General features: G+C 36.4%; 1 protein-coding gene across 1 annotated transcript; it reads left to right on the forward strand.

The window, feature by feature from the left end:
• Positions 1-437: 437 nt before the first annotated feature.
• Positions 438-21106, forward strand: LOC128988311 (uncharacterized). Its single transcript, XM_054409508.1, has 9 exons — positions 438-830; positions 6075-6300; positions 8323-8547; positions 11034-11180; positions 11576-11738; positions 13500-13558; positions 17285-17383; positions 18349-18493; positions 19201-21106. The coding sequence occupies exons 1-9, from the start codon at positions 658-660 to the stop codon at positions 19416-19418; spliced, it is 1455 nt and encodes a 484-aa protein (XP_054265483.1). The 5' UTR covers positions 438-657; the 3' UTR covers positions 19419-21106.
• The last annotated feature ends 843 nt before the right edge of the window (positions 21107-21949 follow it).

Here is a 21949-nt window from a genome sequence, read left to right on the forward strand (position 1 = left end):
TTTTTGTTTTCAATTCTATATGTTTTATTTTCAATAAATTTATGTTCTTAATTTTAATTTAAATGAATAATACGTGAAATATGAGCTGGTGTCACCTGTCTACCATGTTATCTTATGGGAGGTCTGGTGCTAGACAACACCAAACACCACTCGCGACGTTGCCAATTCTACAGGCCGCGGCCTGATTTTCCTTCCACCATGTCTATGAATAGTAGTGTATTAGAGGTGGCTGTGATAGCAGCCATAGCATAGGCACTTCCTTTCCACTTCTCACTCTCACTCCTCGTCCTCCCTAAGTTTAAGTTCAGTTCAGTTTCAGTTCCTCTCCTCCACTTAGTGCACTCAACTTCCAGCCTGACTGTCTATTTATTTGGCCTTTTTTTTGGCCCATTTTATCCACAACGACCACAACACTAACACGAACACAAAAACAACAACAGCAACCAGCAACAGCCATAAGTCACAAGTCGAAATGTTATGTTTCGTTATCAGTTTTTTAAAACTTTAGCTAGCACTAGTATTTGTTATTCTGCTAATTAACCAAACAAATTTTCCAAAGATTTTTTTGTGACAACACGATTAAGACCTGTAAAAGTGCAATAATTAAGTTGGGTACTGTAGCCTACTGTGTACACACAGTGAACCAAGTTATTGATAATGGAGGAAGAATTAGGAGGTCCTATGTTGTCAACTCGTCATTTCATGGATGTTTCCTGTAATATGTCAGATTTATCCGTCGGTGCAAGTTCCATATCGAGGGGTGAAATAGAGACCACAACTGATGCTAATGATGTTTTGCAAAATGGAATAATTATTGAAACGAGCAAAGGGTTAGTTGTCAGTTATTTACTAGGCCTAGGCCTAACTTTAATTTTTAATTTGGTGTAGGCCTAGCTAGGTCTTGATCTAGCTGCACTTTAGTTTAGGCCTACGTCCTACTCTCATTTGCTGTTTTTGTATGTCTTACACTTGAATTGATTCAGCCCATGAATGTATTTTTGTTTTCTTTTACATAGAGGATACGCGTCCGGTAACCGGACGTGGATAAGGCGTACGGCAATGACGTCATGGGGTTGCGGGAGCCTGGAACGCCTTTACCACAACAATACAATGACGAGCCATCGGTGTTCGTGGTGTGGTGGATAAGGTGCTCGGCTGATATGCAAGAGGTCCAGGGTTCGAATCCCATTGATGACTTTAACTTTTTGTCGAAGAGTTTGCATTGAATACCATTTATTCTTAACTGTACATCTTTTATTAGAATTTTTGGCATTTATAATTTTTTTTATAGAGAAAGAATTTCACCTTAATTCGATTTTTTCACTATCAGCAAGTTTGGTTGGTTAGGTTAGGTTATGACAGTAATTGCCGGACGTCTAATCCACGTCCGGTTACCGGACGCGTATCCTCTGCCTTTCTTTTATACTGGTTATGTCTTTCGCATGGGGTACAGTTTTTTAACTGGGCTACACTAATATTGATTGAAACTATCGAATTGAAAATATTGATTAATAATCGATATTTTAAAATATATCTATTACCTATAAAATTTAACTAAGTATCATAACCTAACTTAACCAACCAAACTTGCTGATTGTGAAAAAATTGCATGAAGGTTTACTAATCAAATCGATAGTTTCATTCAATAAGCCCAGTTAAGAAACTGTACTATTTGCATGTCATGTCTGCAAGATGGATTTTAGATGGATTTTATCTAAATGATATGTCGCAAACCCTAGGTCTAGCCTGAAGTAATGTGAAAAAAATTATCCCAGACTTGTGCCTAGCGTCCTAGGCCAGGGGGAAAAACAATCTAGTCTATTATTCTTTGTGTTTCAAGAGTCTTCATCACCCTAGGTGTAGTTTCGTTTTGGGGGGAAGGTGGTGTGACAGGCGGGTAGCGCGGGGTCATTATGCATGCCTTTCTGAAAACATTGTGTAAACAAACTACTAAGTTACTATATTTTATTCATATTAGGTCTATAATGATTTATAAAATTGTCATTTAGGAATTACATAATAAAATAGTGCTGTTCTAACATAACCAACCCTGCTCTAGAACGTTAGCAAACTCATTTTGATGTCAGAAAAGTCATGTCAAGGTGGTTGGTCGAGCCTCATGTGAATTTGTGACTGCATTAAGTCCTTTGAAAGGTCTGTGAAGTTAGCGTACCCATATTAGCTTATAAACTTTTGTTCATACTAATCGTTAGTTCCCTAGCCTATAGGCCTAGTTACCCAATATTTTCTTTAGTTGTCAAAAAATAAAAAAGATCTTAGCTGATAATAACGGTTACGCTAACTTCACACTTTGGGTTTTTAGCGTGCACCGTTTTCAGATGAAAAAAAGCTTACATCTATATGCCAAATGTTAGTTTTTCGTTAGTTCTCAATAGTTACGCCAACTTCACAGCTTCACAGCCAATTTCCAGCAGGCACCATTTTCTGATGGAAAAATACCTACAGTACATCTGTATCCTATAACAAACTTTAGTTCTTGTTATTTCTCCAATATTGTTGTTAAGCCTAGATCTAAAAAATAAAAAAAGTTACAAGGCATAACAAGTGGTTACGTTTTAATTAAAAACTTTCAACTTACAAATGTTGAAAAACTTGAGACCAGCGTATCTTGCTTCTTGATCTGTGCATCTTTTGAGTTTTTCAACATTTGTAAGCTAGCCTAGTTTGTATTTATTGGCAAATAGCCTATTAATAATAAAAATAATTAGCCTATCTATAATATTAAAACTTGACAGGGTTTTTTTATTTCACGATTCTAAATCAACCACTCGACGAATTTTATTGGAGTTAACCTGGCAATAACTCCAGCAATAAGTAGTGCGCGCGCCCGATAACATCTATTGCTGGCCGTTTTACGGAAAAATACAGCCGCGAAGGTGATAACCGAGAGTGTCAACAGATAGAGGACACCTTTACGGACAAGACAGTATCAATATCATGTACCGGGGGAGTAAGTTAGGGGGGGGGGGGTTAAAGTCGGCTAAAAGTAGTGCTCGCGCCCGAAAAAATCTATTACTGGCCATTTTACGGAAAAATACGGCCGCGAAGGTGATAACCGAGATAGTAACCAGATAGAGGACACCTTTACGGACACGACAGTATCAATATCATGTACCGGGAGAGTAAGTTAGGGGGGGTAAAGTCGGCTAAAGGTAGTGCTCGCACCCGATAAAATCTATTACTGGCCATTTTACGGAAAAATACGGCCGCGAAGGTGATAACCGAGATAGTAACCAGATAGAGGACACCTTTACGGACACGACAGTATCAATATCATGTACCATGGGAGTAAGTTAGGGGGGGTCAAGTCGGCTAAAAGTAGTGCTCGCGCCCGAAAAAATCTATTTCTAGACGTTTTACGGGAAAATACGGCCGCGAAGGTGATAACCGATAGTGTCAAAAGATAGAGGACACCTTTACGGACAAGACAGTATCAATATCATGTACTGGGGGAGTAAGTTAGGGGGGGTAAAGTCGGCTAAAAGTAGTGCTCGCGCCGGTTACTCCTACTAGTTGCCTAACTTACTCCCCCGGTACATGATATTGATACTGTCGTGTCCGAAAAGGTGTCCTCTATCTGGTTACTACCTCGGTTATCACCTTCGCGGCCTCATTTTTCCGTAAAACGGCCAGCAATAGATTTTATCGGGCGTAAGCACTACTTTTAGCCGACTTTACCCCCCCCCCCTAACTTACCCCCCCGGTACATGATATTGATACTGTCGTGTCCGTAAAGGTGTTCTCTATCTGGTTACACTCTCGGTTATCACCTTCGCGGCCGTATTTTTCCGTAAAACGATCGGCAATAGATTTTATCGGGCGTGAGCACTACTTTTAGCCGACTTTACCCCCCCAAACTTACTCCCCCGGTACATGAAATTGATACTGTCTTGTCCGTAAAGGTGTCCTCTATCTGTTGACACTCTCGGTTATCACCTTCGCGGCCGTATTTTTCCGTAAAACGTCTAGTAATAGATTTTATCGGGCGCGAGCACTACTTTTAGCCGACTTTACCCCCCCCTAACTTACCCCCCCATTACATGATATTGATACTGTCGTGCCCGTAAAGGTGTCCTCTATCTGGTTACACTCTCGGTTATCACCTTCGCGGCCGTATTTTTCCGTAAAACGACCAGCAATAGATTTTATCGGGCATGAGCACTACTTTTTGCCGACTTTACCCCCCCCCTATCTTACTCCCCCGATACATGATATTGATACTGTCTTGTCCGTAAAGGTGTCCTCTATCTGTTGACACTCTGGGTTATCACCTTCGCGGCCGTATTTTTCCGTAAAACGTCTAGCAATAGATTTTATCGGGCGCGAGCACTACTTTTAGCCGACTTTACCCCCCCCCCCCTAACTTACCCTTCCGGTACATGATATTGATACTGTCGTGTCCGTAAAGGTGTCCTCTATCTGGTTACTATCTCGGTTATCACCTTCGCGGCCGTATTTTTCCGTAAAACGTCTAGCAATAGATTTTATGGGGCGCGAGCACTACTTTTAGCCGACTTAACCCCCCCCCCCCTAACTTACCCCCCCGGTACATGATATTGATACTGTCGTGTCCGTAAAGGTGTCCTCTATCTGGTTACTATCTCGGTTATCACCTTCGCGGCCGTATTTTTCCGTAAAACGTCTAGCAATAGATTTTTTCGGGCGCGAGCACTACTTTTAGCCAACTTTACCCCCCCCCTAACTTACTCCCCCGGTACATGATATTGATACTGTCTTGTCCGTAAAGGTGTCCTCTATCTGTTGACACTCTCGGTTATCACCTTCGCGGCCGTATTTTTCCGTAAAACGTCTAGCAATAGATTTTTTCGGGCGCGAGCACTACTTTTAGCCGACTTTACCCCCCTTTACTTACTCCCCCGGTACATGATATTGATACTGTCTTGTCCGTAAAGGTGGCCTCTATCTGTTGACACTCTCGGTAATAACCTTCGTGGCCGCATTTTCCCGTAAAACGTCTAGCAATAGATTTTTTCGGGCGCGAGCACTTTTAGCCGACTTTACCCCCCTAACTTACCCCCCCCGGTACATGATATTGATACTGTCGTGTCCGTTAAGGTTTCCTCTATCTGGTTACCCTCTCGGTAATAACCTTCGCGGCTGTATTTTTCCGTAAAACGGCCAGCAATAGATTTTATCGGGCGCGCTCACTACTTATTGCTGGAGTTATTGCCAGGTTCACACAAGTACGGATTTTCATGATTTTTGTGTTAAAAGAAAGATAATTTTTAGAACTAGAGAATGTCGAATCCATAATTTTAGTTTAGGGTCCCATTTTTTTATGAATTAGCCTAAGTTTTAATTTTTTAAAGTCTAGCAGCCGACGTAAACATTCTAGACTAGCTTTTGCTATTAACCATTTGCTTAACGTAACAGCTGTAAACATTCAGCGTTCGCAACACAAATTCAGCATTTGGATAAAAATAAAATGACATACGTAGGGTTGACTTATTTATACTATGTGTAACGCTATAATCATTGATACGTTTATTTATTCGGTAAGACGATGACACTTTATTTAAACATACATAGTAAAATACTAGATGATCTAATTTATTTTTTTAACAGTCTTTAAAATCTTTAGTTTGTTTTAGTGCAATATAATTTTTTTAAACTAACAGCTGGTTGAACATAAAAATATTCCATATTCTATAGAACTATGAGGTTAGTTTATTTACTCTGTGATTTTGTCATTGATTATAGGAAATAAGTAAGATTCTATTTTAACCATGGCTGTATATGAATGGAAGCTCAGGAGCTTTAAAAAAAAAGCTTATGAAAATTTTTCTTACTAAAATTTTGAGGAAAGGTTAGGAAATAACAATGATCACATGTTTTAATTCATCTTGGCAGATTTTTCTTTACAATAAATTTTGAGCTGCTAAAACTATGCTTGAATTAGGAATATAAATATTGATATAACTATATACAGTTTTAATGGACTACTCGATTCCCGTACGTAGGACAGGCTCAACAGCTCGTTCTAGTTAAATTAAAACAGATCTGTGAAATATAAATTAAATTGAATTTTACAGGCTTGAGTGGCTGTCATTAACGGATGCCCTGACTTCAGGAGTCGGTGGTTTGAACTTATCAGTTGAAGATTTCCACAACGTAGCTGCACAGTTACTGCATTCCCGAACAACAGCTGTTAGGAAAAATGTTCCAAGCTCAACACTGAATTTATCCAATTTGGAGAAGAATGTGTTAATGTCTGCAGATAACCTTAAATCTATTCAGTGTTTTAGTCGAATTAACAGTGTGAGTATTCAAATCCAATATTCAGACAAAGCTAAGTAGAAGGAAGCATAATTCTTATGACTTCTATTGTGCTAGACAGGGTGTCTAATAGTCGGGAAAATCGGGAAAGTCGGGAATTAGTATTGAATATCAAAATGGTCTTGAATAGTCGGGATTTACTCTTAAATTTGATTTCAAAGTCTGGAATTTTCATGATTTTGCCGCGATCGTCGTCTTGCGTTTACGAAACCGCGAAAGCCAATGATGATGATATCTACACGGCCTCGGGAAATGCTCACGATTTTGCCACGATAGTGGACGACGACGATGACGTTTCCGAAACCACGAGAGACGACGATGACGTTTCTGTGACGACGGGAGATGACGATGACGTTTCCATGACCGCGGGAGACGACGATGATATCTGCTCGGCCGCAAGAAATGTTCATGATTTTGTCGAGATCGCGGACGACGACGATAACGTTTCCGTGACCGCGGGAGATGACGGTGATGTCCAAACAGCTGCGGGAAATGTTCATGATTTTGTAGCGGTGGCGGACGACGACGATGACGTTTCCGTGACCGTGGGAGATGACGATGACGTTTCCGTGACCGCGGGAGACGACGATGATGTCTACACGGCTGTGGGAAATGTTTATGATTTTGTCATGATCGCGGATGACGATGATGATTTTTCCGTGACCGCGGGAGACGACGATGATATCTGCTCGGCCGCGGAAAATGTCCATGATTTTGTCGCGATCGCGGGAGATGACGATGACGTTTCCGTGACCGTGGGAGACGACTATGACGTTTCCGTGACCGCGGGAGATGACGCTGATATTCGCTCGGCCACGCGAAATGTTCATGATTTTGTCGCGATCGTTGACGACAACGATGACGTTTCCGTAACCGCGGGAGATGACGATGACGTTTCCGTGACCGTGGGCGATGACGATGACGTTTCCGTGACGGCGGGAGACGACGATGATGTCTACACGGCCGCGAGAAATGTTCATGATTTCGCCGTGATTGCGGACGTCGACGATAACGTTTCCGTGGCCGCGGGAGATGACGGTAATGTCTAAACAGCCGCGGGAAATGTTCATGATTTTGCCGCGATCGCGGACGATGACGATGACGTTTCTGAGACCGCGGGAGACGACGATAATGTCACTGATGTCTACAAGGCCGCGGGAAATGTTCATGATTTTGCCATGATCGCGGACGACGATGATCACGTTTCTGTAACTGCTGCAGTCAATGATGATGTCTAAACGTACGTTACGCGGAAGATTTCATGATAAAAAAACCAAATTTGCTAGTTAGAATTTTTTATTGCTGCATTATTTTCTTTACTTGAAAACACCACATTATCATAATACTACTTTATGACAGTTGGTGTAGTATTATTTAGAAATTTTGGTTAAGCTATAAAAATTGGTATCGGTATCAAGAATCGAGAATCGATACATCAACACCCACTAATTGTTGAAAAAACTAGTCTTGAAAAATCTGGAATTAGTCTTGAAAAGTCTGGAATTAGTCTTGAATTTTATAATGGAAATAAACTAGACACCCTGGCTAGATCAAAATTAATCTTCTTTTGACTAGATGCGCAATGATAGGTTACATAACATTTCGATAGCTAATACAATGTTGGTACATTATAAGCTTTCCTTTATAAATTTATTGCTGGTTTATTACGTTGTTTTAAATATTATCAAATAATACCAAAATGTTTAGTCTTTAAAGTTGAAGTAGCCAGTAAAAACTGTATGAAAAGATCATAAATATGCCAATTTTTTTAAATAAAAAAAATTGTAGGCTAGGCTAGGCCTTCAGTAATCTCTAGGTACCACTATTTATTCCAATCAATTGTTCTAGAACTATAACAATGTTTAATTTATTGGGTTACTATTTACTCTTTTGTCACATTCTAATTTAGCTAAATTATGATATAAGTTAAACAGTGATGGATGTTTAATAGTAATCAATGCATTGGTTAGCTATTATGACGAGGAATTTAATATTTTGTTTTAGAAATTGGAAAGTATCTCTGAAGCTGGGGAAAATTTAGAGGAAGCAAAAGTAGAAGTTTTCAAACCTGCATCAATTTCTAAAGGATTGAATGTTTTACCAAATGATAAAAACTTGCTTAAAAAGAAGATAAAAATATTGTCATCATCAGACTCGTCTCTTACAGTTTCTGAAAGTACCGGCACCAACAGTGACTCATCTGTACATTCAGCTCCACCTATCCAACAGGTGAGCGTTTTTCTAAAATTAATAATGTCATCATCAGACTCGTCTCTTACAGTTTCTGAAAGTACCGGGACCAACAGTGACTCATCTGTACATTCAGCTCCACCTATCCAACAGGTGAGTGTTTTTCTAAAATTAATAGTCTATTGTCATCATCAGACTCGTCTCTCACAGTTTCTGAAAGTACTGACACGAACAGTGACTCATCTGTACATTCAGCTCCACCTATCCAACAGGTGAATGTTTTATGAAATATTATCATCATCATACTTGTCTCTCGGTTTTTCTGAAAGTACCCGCATCAACAGTGACTCATCTGTACATTCAGCTCCACCTATCCAACAGGTGAATGTTTTTCTAAAATTAATAATGTCATCATCAGACTTGTATCTCACTGTTTCTGAAAGTACCGGCACCAACAGTGACTCATCTGTACATTCAGCTCCACCTATCCAACAGGTGAATGTTTTTCTAAAATTAATAATGTCATCATCAGACTTGTATCTCACTGTTTCTGAAAGTACCGGGACCAACAGTGACTCATCTGTACATTCAGCTCCACCTATCAAACAGGTGAGTGTTTTTCTAAAATTAATAGTCTATTGTCATCATCAGCCTCGTCTCTCACAGTTTCTGAAAGTACTGACACAAACAGTGACTCATCTGTACATTCAGCTCCACCTATCCAACAGGTAAATGTTTTATGAAATATTGTCATCATCATACTTGTCTCTCGATTTTTCTGAAAGTACCCGCATCAACAGTGACTCATCTGTACATTCAGCTCCACCTATCCAACAGGTGAGTGTTTTTCTAAAATTAATAGTCTATTGTCATCATCAGACTTGTCTCTCACTGTTTCTGAAAGTACTGGGACCAACAGTGACTCATCTGTACATTCAGCTCCTCCTATCCAACAGGTGAATATTTTATGAAATATTATCATCATCATCAGACTCGTCTTTTACAGTTTCTGAAAGTACCCGCACCAACAGTGACTCATCTGTACATTCAGCTCCACCTATCCAACAGGTGAGTGTTTTTCTAAAATTAATAGTCTATTGTCATCATCAGACTTGTCTCTCACTGTTTCTGAAAGTACCGGCACCAACAGTGACTCATCTGTACATTCAGCTCCACCAGACATTTCTCTCACTGTTTTTGAAAGTACTGACACAAACAGTGACTCATCTGCACATTCAGCTCCTCCTATCCAACAGGTGAATATTTTATGAAATATTATCATCATCAGACTCGTCTCTCTCTTTTTCCGTAAGTACCCGTACCAACAGTGACTCATCTGTACATTCAGCTCCTCCTATCCAACAGGTGAATATTTTATGAAATATTATCATAATCAGACTCGTCTCTCTCTTTTTCCGAAAGTACCCGCACCAACAGTGACTCATCTGTACATTCAGCTCCTCCTATCCAACAGGTGAATATTTTATGAAATATTATCATCATCATCAGACTCGTCTTTTACAGTTTCTGAAAGTACCAACAGTGACTCATCAGTACATTCAGCTCCAACAGGTTAGTGTTTTTTATAAAGGAAGTAAAAAAAAACCACATCTAAGAAAAGTTGATTAGGCTTATTTTATTGTAAAAGAAAGTTTAACAGAGCAAATAAAAAAAAATTGAAAATTAGATTTATTTTTATTGTGGTGAAATGCAGTAGTATAAGTGATAATTGGGCCAAATATATCTTCCACTAACCACCATTAAATCACCCACATTTCCAGTCGTAGCTCAAACTCTATTGAAAAGAATCTAACTGCCTCGCCAAAGTGCACAATAATACCTTAGCTGCATATCACAGCTAGCTTTTATGTTAATTATTACATCTAATTATTACATAGTGAACAGAGAAATAATTATGTGATGGACTTATTTTGATTTGTAATAGTAACTAGATGTAGCTAACGTGCATTCAAATATTAATTAGAGCCTCTATAAATTTGGATTATTGATCATGAGACCACGACTATTTGGTAAACCTAACAAATTACATAATTAAATACTAATTCATTGCCCTAGCCTACACCCTTCCCCAACCCCCTCTCTACTCATGCTAAGGCCACTCATCAGATTGAAGATGGTGTCTAGCAGGCCGCACACACTGTTCTCCCTCCGTGTCGTCTACTCACGTTGGATCTTTGCGCGCGCGCGCATCTAGTCATTGCGACATCACGTGATCTTACGCCCTAGTCTTGTAGCGGGCACTACATTATGTTTAATTCAGGTAAAATAATATATACTTTTTAAACAAATTTAAGAGCATTCAGGTAAAAGTAAGATGAGACAACTACTAACCTTAAATTCTCTACTCTTAAATGATGATTGTTTGGTTCTAATGGCCTATAATTTTATCTAATGACACTTGGCTACCAAGATAAAAAGTGGTATATATGCCATTTTGTTCATTTATTTGAACAGTTCCTGTTGTTTTATTCAACTTTTAAAATTTGCACACAAAATGTTTACAGGTAAAGAGGAAAGGGGGTTGGCCCAAAGGCAGGAAGCGCAAGCCTGAGCTTGCTAACAGACCTCCCAAAGCCCCTTGCACTGGATATGTATATTATTTAAATGAAAAAAGAAAACTTCCTGAGTTTAGAAAACTACCATTTCCAGAGGTCAGTATAGTCAGTAAATGATATTTTATTTATCTGACTTCAGTGCAAATATTGTATTGACTTCAATTTAAAATTCTTCTGTAGTTAGATATGTACCGGTATTTTATTGTGTTATATACAGTATCATAATTCCTGCTAAAGTTTAAAGGACAATTTATTATGACAATTTGCTCATTGTACAAGTAACAACCTAAGTTCCTCAACAAGCACTAACTTAAAATAGTTCTGTTTTAAGAATGTTCAAATAACTAAAATCAGTTTACAATTTGAAGAACTTGTAGATAAACCATACAGTAATGTACATTCACTACTCTAGAATCTTTAAGATTGACATTTACCTAATGTAAATTTTAATTGAATTTGTATAGTATAAACGCCTGTTACACATTTTTTAGGTTACAAAAATCTTGGGCAATGAATGGAGCAATTTAAGTTTAGAAAACAAAAAAGAATATCTAGAAAAGGCAGAAGTTGACAAAAAACGCTACCGAGAAGAATTAAAAGTTTATCGAAACTCTGAAACGTACAAGTCATATTTGAAGAGAAGGCGCATAAAAAGTAAGTTAGTTACTAACATTACAAACTATACTGTAGCATAATTTAATACATAACAGTAAAAAATTCCCGAAGTGAATTCCTGTAGACATTTAGCGCGGTCGCCAGCTCCTGGAGAGGGCATATCGGTAATGGGGGTATAGCTGACAAGCCGTAGTGCATCATTGGTAAGTGTTTTTATTGCACCTGCGAGTCTATATTGTTGGTTGCTGTCAGTCATGTACCTGCATTGAAAAATGGCATTTAATTGACAGTGTGCGAATATTAAGTTATGCATTTTACTTTAATAAAGCCACCTAGTGGGACTCCAGTCCTTAGTTGTTAATTTAAGCTTATGGAGAAGAGGCGATGAAGAAAAGTCAAGTTTATGAGTGGCACAAACAGTTTTGTGAAAGCCATGAAAGCATTGACCTTCGTAGTAGACGTCCTTCAACAGCAGTCAATGACGTCAATATTGAGTGAGTACGACAAGTTGTTTGTGAAAATCAGGAATTGACAATCAATGAAATTGTATTTGAGGTACATTTATCTCATGGAAGTGTTCACACCATCCTTTATGATCATTTGAACATGCACCAAATTTGTTCGTGAATGGTTCCTGTCTCCTGAGCCCAAAGAAACTCTTATGTTATCCAATTTAGTACTACACAAGGATATATCATTGTGCGTCTTTTACCAAAAAGTGCTAAGCAACGATATATCATGCCAGCGTGACTTTCGATCGTGGGAGTTTAACGTGTTTAATCATGTGAGGGCATATCGGTTGACTAGGTTGTTGTTACGAAACAGCGATGGTTTCTATCCATTCCTCATACGATCGAGGCCTGAAAATCACTTTCGAGATGAAAAACTTTATTTTTACCAATTTTTTCTCTCACAAAATAGACTTTGCACCGGTGGCAAGCCTAGCACTTTTTGGACGAAATAAGTAAAAAACTCTAGCATTTTTTGGAAAATTGCAAAAAGATTCTAGCATTGAAAGGGTTATTAATTAGCTGGTGAATTCATTGACATGACCGATGCAGATCCAAATTTTTTTAATTAAATTGTGACTGGTGACGAAACATGATGTTATCTCTACGACCCCTACCAAGTTTGTGCCACTCAGTTTGTAGTACACAAACAACAGTAACTGACAAAGTAGACTTGCAGGTACACGAAAAGTGCTCACTAATTCTTTGGCCGGTCAGCTATACCCCCACTACTGATATGCCCTCCCCAGGAGTCACACTATGTACTGCAAGATGAATTTCCCGCTGGTGATCGTGCTAAATGTTCACAGAAAGACATCCTGGAAATTGTTTTGACTGTCATGGTAGTTACTAACATAAAATTGCCCAACTCAAAATTGCCCACTCAAGAAAAATTGTTCTGGCACAAGTAGTTAGCATTATTTATGGATTTGGAATAACAATTTTTGGTAGTATCATCGTCAACTCGCTATAGCAAAGTAACAGCGGAGACATCGTCATCAACCACCATTTCCAGCAATAGCGGTTGAACTCTGAACTCCTGTCATTACGGCAATATTATCATCACACACAAATCAATTCGTTTTTTGCCTTAGCAGCGAAATTTGGGACATCCCCTGTGATCTGGATACATATTCTTTGTCACTCATAGTTACGGGACAATTGAAACCAATTCCAAATTAAATATGATACCATTTGAAAATAAAAAATTAATTTTCCGGACTGTCCATCTCTAATATATAAATGAACCCTAATTCACTCTATGTGCTTTTTAGACTGTAATTTTTTTCAGGTTGCAAAACCAATGGTACTGAAGAATCAGATGTGACTGATGCCACGGATGAAATCGATGTAAGTAAGCATAACATTTAAATAATCTTACAATAACTAATAATCATTCCTCTTCTAGACCTATATAGTTTGTTCAAGGAAATGCTATATGCCAGGATTTTGAATTGTAGAATAAAGGCGATAACAGCTGGCTTACCAGAAGCAATACAGGTAGGCTCATAGGCTATAGAATGCACATAAGGCATATAAAACATACAATATTTTTTCCCTAGGTGAAACTTAGTAGGGAAAGAAAGTGACCAAACATAGTTGCCGCTGAGACACGTTTACCAGTCTGTCCTTGGCTTTGTTACCTTTAATGCCTGAACGTCCAGGCACCCAGCAAAGCGTAGGATCATTCCCTATGTACTCAATTCAGACACAGAAACAAGACAGTACCACAAAAGAGTTGAATTTGTATGAGTTAAGAAAGAGCTTTTATAGTTGCTTGACTATCAGTATAACAATTTCTTGCCTCTGATCTCTTTACCAAGATTTTCTTGAGCACAAACCAAACCTTGATATTTATCAGTTTCAACAATTAAGGTATAAAAAAATCCGAGTTGTGGTTTTACAATGAAGAGACATATTACAGTATACCCTGTGGCACTGCTACACTCCGGAACTCCAGCAAACCAACGTCTTTGACGTCAGCACTCGTCAAAGACATTGGTTTGCTGGAGCGATTCAAGTTGAGGCACCTTATTATTGTGTATCAGTTTAATTCACAGTGCCTAGTGTGATTGTATTTAGAAGCTTTGAAGTAACAGAAACATAATCATCGTCTTCTGCGATCACGGCAAATTCGTTTTAGGCCGCGTAGACATTATCATCACATCTCCTACGATCGAGTCAAAATTATATTTATTTATTTATTTATCTATTCATTACACGTCATTACATCATTTGACAGAACATAGTGTCATATACAGGATAATACTAAAACTAAGAAATAACAAAAATGTCTTACTAAATTATTAATCTAACTTAACGTCCCTATTTAAATAACATTCGATGGAAACATTTTTTTTTCAACCAGGTCTTCAGGGTGGATCTGAACTGTGCATTACTATCAATATTTTTTATGCGGAGCGGTAACTTATTGTAAACTTGTGGGCCTATATATTGGGGAGATAAATGAAATTTCTCTAATCTATGGGTTTCAGGCTTAATATAACTCTTAAATCTAGTGTGATGGGATTGAAAGGGTTGGGTCATGAATAAGGTCAGATTGTCATTAACCCAATTTGAAATTTCTAAAATATAGTGGTCATAAAATGTTAAAATGTTAAATTAAATGTTTGAAAAAGACTTTTTCAAGGAGTTCTACAAGGAACTCGCCCGATAATTCTAATTGTTTTTTGTTGAAGTTTGAATATTTTGAATATATTAAAGAAAAATAAGCATGATAAACTATAAGCTGAGTCTTCAAGTTAACAGCTTGTCTGATTGCGCGATTGAAGAGAGAAAATACAGCAGTTTAATCATTTGATCAAATTAACAACTTGTGATTTCCAGTTAAGATTTTTATTTACAGTTATACCTAAAAAATTCACATTTTGCTGCAGTGGCATTTTAGATTTTGATGTTGTAATTTGATCTGTTTTATATTGATTATTATTAAAACTAAACTCTATAAGCTGAATTTTATCATCATTCATAACCAACCCATTCGCCTGGTATATAATCATGCTACGCGCCCGTGCAGACATATTGTGTAGACATTGTCATTGTCCCATGTTAGGGTCGAAATTCTGATCATTCACCGTGGTCGACATCGTCTTCCACAGTTAGGGCAAAAGCCTCTGAATACCCCTTGCGGTAACAGAAAAATCCTGCTAGCGGCATTCTAAACATCTCCTGTGGCCATGTAGACATCATAATCAACCCCAGTGGTCACAAAAACCTCATTGTCGTGGTGCACGATCGCGGCAAAATCTGAACATCTCCCACGGTCATGCAGACGCTATCACAGTCATTCGTGATCGCGGCAATAGCGATTTTCAATCGTGCAATCGTTGCAGACGTGTTGTTAACAATCGATTTTTGATACTGATACCAATGTCCAAGTATCGGTGATATCGAGAATCTACACATCCTTATTTAATTTATAATAACTGTTTTGGTACAATGAAACACATATTCTGTAAGTGTTTAAGATCATATTTGGCAAACCGTAAACAAAGAACTTTCAAAAAAAGGGAATAAATAAAAGTACTTTTCAGACTGGATAAATATAGAATGTGGAATTCCTCAAGCCTCAATTCTGGGGCCTCTATTATTCATCATCTATATCAATGACTAGCCCCAACAAATTCTTTCAGAATTAATACTTTTTGCAAATGATACCACTACTTTTGTGAAAGGCAACTCAATGTTGGAAGTGAAAATTTCAGTAAACAAAACTTTGGAAGATCTCCGTGAATGGTTTACAGCTAATGGTCTGGCACTAAACAGTGATAAAACAAATGTCTTATAAAAAAAAATCAAATATGACGGATATTTCACAACAAAAATTTCTTGGAGTGATCATTGACCAAAAATTAAATTGGTAGGAACATATGGTGATTATTTATTGAAAAAATTAAAATCATTCTTTTTTGCTTTTTAGGTTTAGTTCTTTCTCAGTGTGCATCAAAAAATGTTACCAGAATAGTTATTTTTGCCATGTAGAATCCAATTTGAGGTATGGCATTACCTTATGGGGAAATTCAACAAATAGCAAAAAGATATTTTCAATACAAAAATGATTCATTAGGATTATGGCAAACGCTAAATTTTTTGCTTCCTGTAAAAAAAAAAAAACATTTAACATATCAGTCCATATTAACTTTCCCCAGCCTGTTTATTTATGAAAGCCTTAATTATATGTCATTAAAATAAGATAGATTTTGAAAAGTTCTTAATAAAAAATAAATACAACACCAGAAACAAGAACCTTTACAGTTACCCAATCCATCGAACAACAAACCTTGAAAATAGTATATTACGTTACTAGTCCTGAAAATAAGTGTTTGCCAAACGAGTGTGGTCGTTCCAGTGTGAGACGAAGTCGAGTATGGGATTACCATACGAGTCCGGTAAACACATTTTGGACGAGTGACGTACGATAGTTTACGCCATTCTACTAAATCTGTACAAATCCTTACATATTACCACCAACTAAAGGACTAAAAATCACTAGTCATAACCTTTAAGAGAGGTTATGTTTTTGTTTATAACTACTCATTGCCACCCAAATAATACTGTATTTAAACAAATAATACCAATCAGCTGATTGGTGTCCGGTAAAACTCATTACAGTACAGAAATACGCAATGAAACCCCATTTTATTAAGCTGGCAGCAAACATCTGTTTTCTGGACTAAATCCTTACATGGAAAGTTTGCCAAAATAGTGTAGTGTGGCGTAAATGTCCTTTTTATACAGGCCTAAACCTGTACAACCATTTGCCGAATAAATTTAAACAATTGGCATAAAATGTTTTTAAAGTTAAAATTAAAGAAACAAGAATTCTACAGGATAAGGTTTATTATTCCATCTGGGACTTTTTAGCAGACCTTGGGTTAGTCATTGTACATTTTTATTGTTATTGTAATTTTCTGTTTTATGTAAAATGTATTTTCCATTGTATTTTATTATTAAGATTTGTAATTGACAAGACACCAGTTACAAGCACCTAATGTAACGTTATTTGTGTCAATAAATTGATTTGATTTTGATTTGTTTTTATTGATGCTGTCACAGGATGAGGACAATGAGGAGCTGTATTGTAGGTCCTGTGACCAATGGTTCACAACTCTTCACAACAAGAAGGAACACCTTTATGGCAAACAACACTTTCAGGTATTGTGTTCTCAGTATTTGTCCAAACATGGTTAATTTTGATAATTTATTACAATCCAAAACTAACCGCAATCATCAACATGCTAAATTGTATTTTTATCTTTTTCTTGTGGTGAAAAAAATTCTCAGTTTATTGAGTGATAAATCTAATTCCTAAGTTTATGTATACTACCCAGTTATTTGTATAAATTGAGTGGTTTTAGAAACTTACTATCTAAATTTTGATAAAAAATATTACCAAGTGAATACGATCTATGATACTTAGGTCCAAGCCACTTAAAAAAATGCATAGGTAGGAAATTATTGCAGTTTTGTTCAAGTTGGTTTTTGTTTGTATTAGTTGTTTCTTAATTAATTGTAGTTAATTAATTAGTATTGTGATTGTGTAATGTCTGAATTAGAACACAGAGAAATAAAGAGTTGGTCTGTCTCATCGACCAATCTGTCTATTGTGATTAACCAAGTTCTCTGTTTCATTAACTGTCCGTTTCTGTAGAGTCCAGTTAAAACCTCTCCAGTTTATATTTAATTTGATCAAAACAGCAATTATTTCCCTTAGGTGGAAGTGCCATATTCGAATAGTGATTTTTTTCATCAAGTCTGGTCCTAAAATTTTGTTGCACCCTACTGATTGGTCACTTTGATAATCCAACACATCAAGTGCACAAAAACAGTTGATACAGTGCACCCAAAACTAAATTCTCCCATGTACATACTAGAATATTCTTAAAACTCAAAAAATAATCATGCAATAATAATGTTTCCAAATAAAATTAGTAACAAAACAACATTTGAAACAATACTGAAGTCTACATCATGAAATCGAAAACATGTGCTTTCTCAATTATTAGGCCTTTACATAATTCACAATTATTGTTTATACCTAGCTTTATTTTTATATAGTTAATGTTTGTTCATTCAACATTAAAGTGGTAGCCTATGAAAAAGTTTTGTATTACTTCCAGGCGATATCTCAAAATGCAAGCAACTCTTTCTCATTAGACGAGTCCAGCTTGGATGGAACATCTCATAAAAAGTCAAGGGCTGCAGCCAACCCAGATCTTCCATCCATCCCAGATGCAATGGCACACTTTTTCTCCAATGTCGCAGGTATTTAATACTGCTCAGTTGGAAAGATATAACTATTGCTGTTTAATTTCCTATCTATATGGAGCAGCTGCAGCCTTTTTTTTAGAATATAGCTAAACAAGCCAATTTGGGTCCTAGTGCTACAGTTTAATAATTATACTTTCTGAAAATTTTTATTATAGCATTTTTTCTCTGTCCTGGTAGAAAGTAATGGCTTCATTAGTTTTTGCTACTAGAAATAAATAATGTTTGGAAGTAATACAAATGATAGTTCTATTATTTTTTACCTAGGCCTAAATGTAGCTTGATATGGTTTACATTGGGTTTTGAACAGATTAGGTTATAATAAAGGCGTTTGCCTAGAAGATGGATGTCTAGTCTTATATGCATAGGAAAGAGATCACGATTGTGTGCAACAATGAAAAAAAATCAGTTGTCCTGGTATTAGTAAATATCTTCTTTGCAAATTACACTTCCCTTGTTGAAAATTTTGTTTGTTTTTTTCCTCCCTTAAACCAAAAGTTAAAAATACGTATTCGGTTTATGCTCTCAGTGATTCAGTGGAAATTCTCTTAATTTTTCAGTCTAAATTCTAAAATGTCAATGGCATTTTTAGTTTGTAAATCCATTGCTAGACGTTTTGAGTGGCCTACTAGAAATATTTTAATAACCAATTTTAAAATAATTCAAGTTTATTAATTAAATAAATACAATTGATTTGATTACAGAACGTGAGAGAGAAATAAGAATACTTCGAGAGAGAGAAAAGTCGTTGGTTGCAAGGAATATGAAAATTTCCAAGGGTCTTCAAGAACTGAAACAGGCTCAAGTAAAGCTACAAAACATCTCCTCTCGGCTTAAAGCCGAACACGAGTCAATTGAAAGAGCGATCTGTGATCTGTTAGAAGTACCAGCTCTGTTCTCAGTAGAGGTGTGCGAGTCTTAGATATTTCATCAAGGATATGTATATTATAGCCAAGCACAAGTCAAATTTATGAAAAAGCTCGAGCCTCAAGTTATTTCCTGTTATAAATTGTGCAAATTGCCATTTGATAAGTTAATTAGTCAAACACCTGTTTAAAAGCAATCTATGTTATGATGCAGGGTTAAATATAACCTAATTATGTGTTAGTGGATGAATCGAGGAGCTAAGTTCATAATAGTCATTTAATTATATTTTTTTCTAAAGGAAATGTTGTCGGTGCAGTCATGGGTAAATAATACAAGTAAATAATAAACAACTGTTATAACAAGTTAATTATACTACATTAATTAATTTAGCATTTTGATTAATTTTTTTATTTTAGTGAGTTTGATAATACTGCTACCTAATTAGTTTAAAAGTTATCATTTGAAAGATATGTAGCCTAAAGCCTATAGGTAAATATTTTAAGATCAAAATAAGATAGTTACAAATTATTTAATTTATTTTTTAGAGGAATGTATTTATTTTCATAAAAATATAAAGGCTAGCACTTCTTTTTACCTTCAACAACGGCTAAATTATTTACGTAGGAAGTTAATGTTTACGAATCTTAATTTTCTGATTATTTCAGAACAATCTGAAAGTTAAAGCTTGTACGAGTTTAAAAGCATGGTCACTGAAGCCAATTTAAATTTGTCGATTGGATATATTTCCATAAACAAGTCATATATTCCCCATTCAAATTACATTAGCTTTTCGTAGTTAGCAAGATACCAAAGTATAATTCAGTCAGAATGGCCAATTCTGACAAATGATTGACACTAGGGGTGTGCTGAATATTCGCACATCAAACTTTTTTGAGTCGAATATCGGAATCTCTCACATAGGCAACTAAGATCTACACATCTTGGCTGATATTTCTCTTCCTGAGATAATATGAAGCCTAGCCACAGGGACTGTACTGTAATAGAGAAGAATGTAGAAGGTTTACGTAGTTTGTATCAGACCGACATTTTGCCTCCATTCCTGGAGTCAGGTATTACTGATATGAATGTGATTTGAAGTTTTTAAACCCATTTAGCTATTGTTAAGTTGTGACTTAGAAAAACACTGGTTGCCTTATTAGTGTATAGGATTATTGGGACAAGCTGAGTGGGATTGCTGTTCAAACTCCACAAAATACCACTAATAATACTAAACAATTTGTTTTTAATTTTAAAAATTTGTGTTGACTGAATGTTTACCTGTTTTTTGGTAAATTTTACTGTTGGCTGGTTGTTTAAACGTTTACAAATTATTGTTTTTTAGTTGTAAAGTTTTCAATGAATAAACAAAAACTAGATATAGTCTGTTCACAAAATTTAGGCTATTGGAGGGAAAGATTACCTTTGTTCCCTTAACACGTTTTTCCTAATGTATGTCACAGCTGATTGACAGTTTGAGCTTACTAACAGCTGTCCAGCTGTCGTTTCCAATGTTGGGTAAGGTGAAGGGGATAGAATTGGCCTAAATTTTGTAAACATAACCAATATACATCTCCAGTCATCAGAAACATACCTAAAAATTTGACCTCAGCTGGTTTTAGCGAATTTCCCTATAGGGAAGTAGCTATTACCGTAGGTGGCACGGTAAGACCTAGACCCGGGACCGAATTACTTTTTCATTTTGATGTCCCCAGAGGCCAAAAACACCATTCGTTCAAATTTTTATATATGTATATATATATACGTCCGTGAACGCGATAACTTGAGTAATTTTTGTCCGATTTTGATGAAATATGGTTTAAAGGTGTAAAGCGGGATAAACTTGAATGAGTTCGCGAACCAGCACAATCGGACCATGGGAACGGGGTTTTATGGGGTAAAAATTGGTTTTTCTCACTTTTGACCCTCAAAACACAAAATTTCCCGATTTCTCTTTAGACCTTTTTAAAGAGCTTAAAAAAACAAATAATTTAGTATATAAAAGTATTTTTGTTCGATTATTAGTAACGGAGAAAATTAAAAAAATTGTAAATTTAAAATTCCCATGTTATTCTTATGGAGAATATTGTCAAATGTTGTAGTTTGCTTGTTTATGGTTATATTTTTATCAAACTTGGCAAATTTATTTATTTTGTACTAAGCTATCAATATTTTACTCAAAAACACACTTTATTAGTTTCCTTGTAGCAGCAAACCTAGGTACTCGTTAAACCTAATGTTATTAAAATATATTTAACTGAAAATCAATTCAGACAAATGGAAATTCGCTTAGTCGGCAGGTTTGCTGCGGCGGGGATATTTAAGAACATCTTCTATATATAAAGCCAAAAGTACCCATGAACTTTTGACGAAACTACAAGTCACACCCCCATAAACCATATACTTAAAATGTTCCTCGTGACGAGAAACCTTGCGCCAAATTATCCATTATTTCTTAAATTGCCCTATAAGGTCGTAATTGCTTTCCAAAGGGAACTTTCCATATACCTCATGTTAAAATACATTAGCTGTAAGTATGTTTTGTTTATTTCAGCTTAACCTAACCAATCAATAGTTTTATTAATACTT

The sequence above is a fragment of the Macrosteles quadrilineatus genome, unplaced genomic scaffold, assembly GCF_028750875.1.
Source record: "Macrosteles quadrilineatus isolate MER2022 unplaced genomic scaffold, UCM_ALF_1.0 Scaffold_1__1_contigs__length_201487025, whole genome shotgun sequence".
Taxonomy (NCBI): Eukaryota; Metazoa; Arthropoda; class Insecta; order Hemiptera; family Cicadellidae; genus Macrosteles; species Macrosteles quadrilineatus.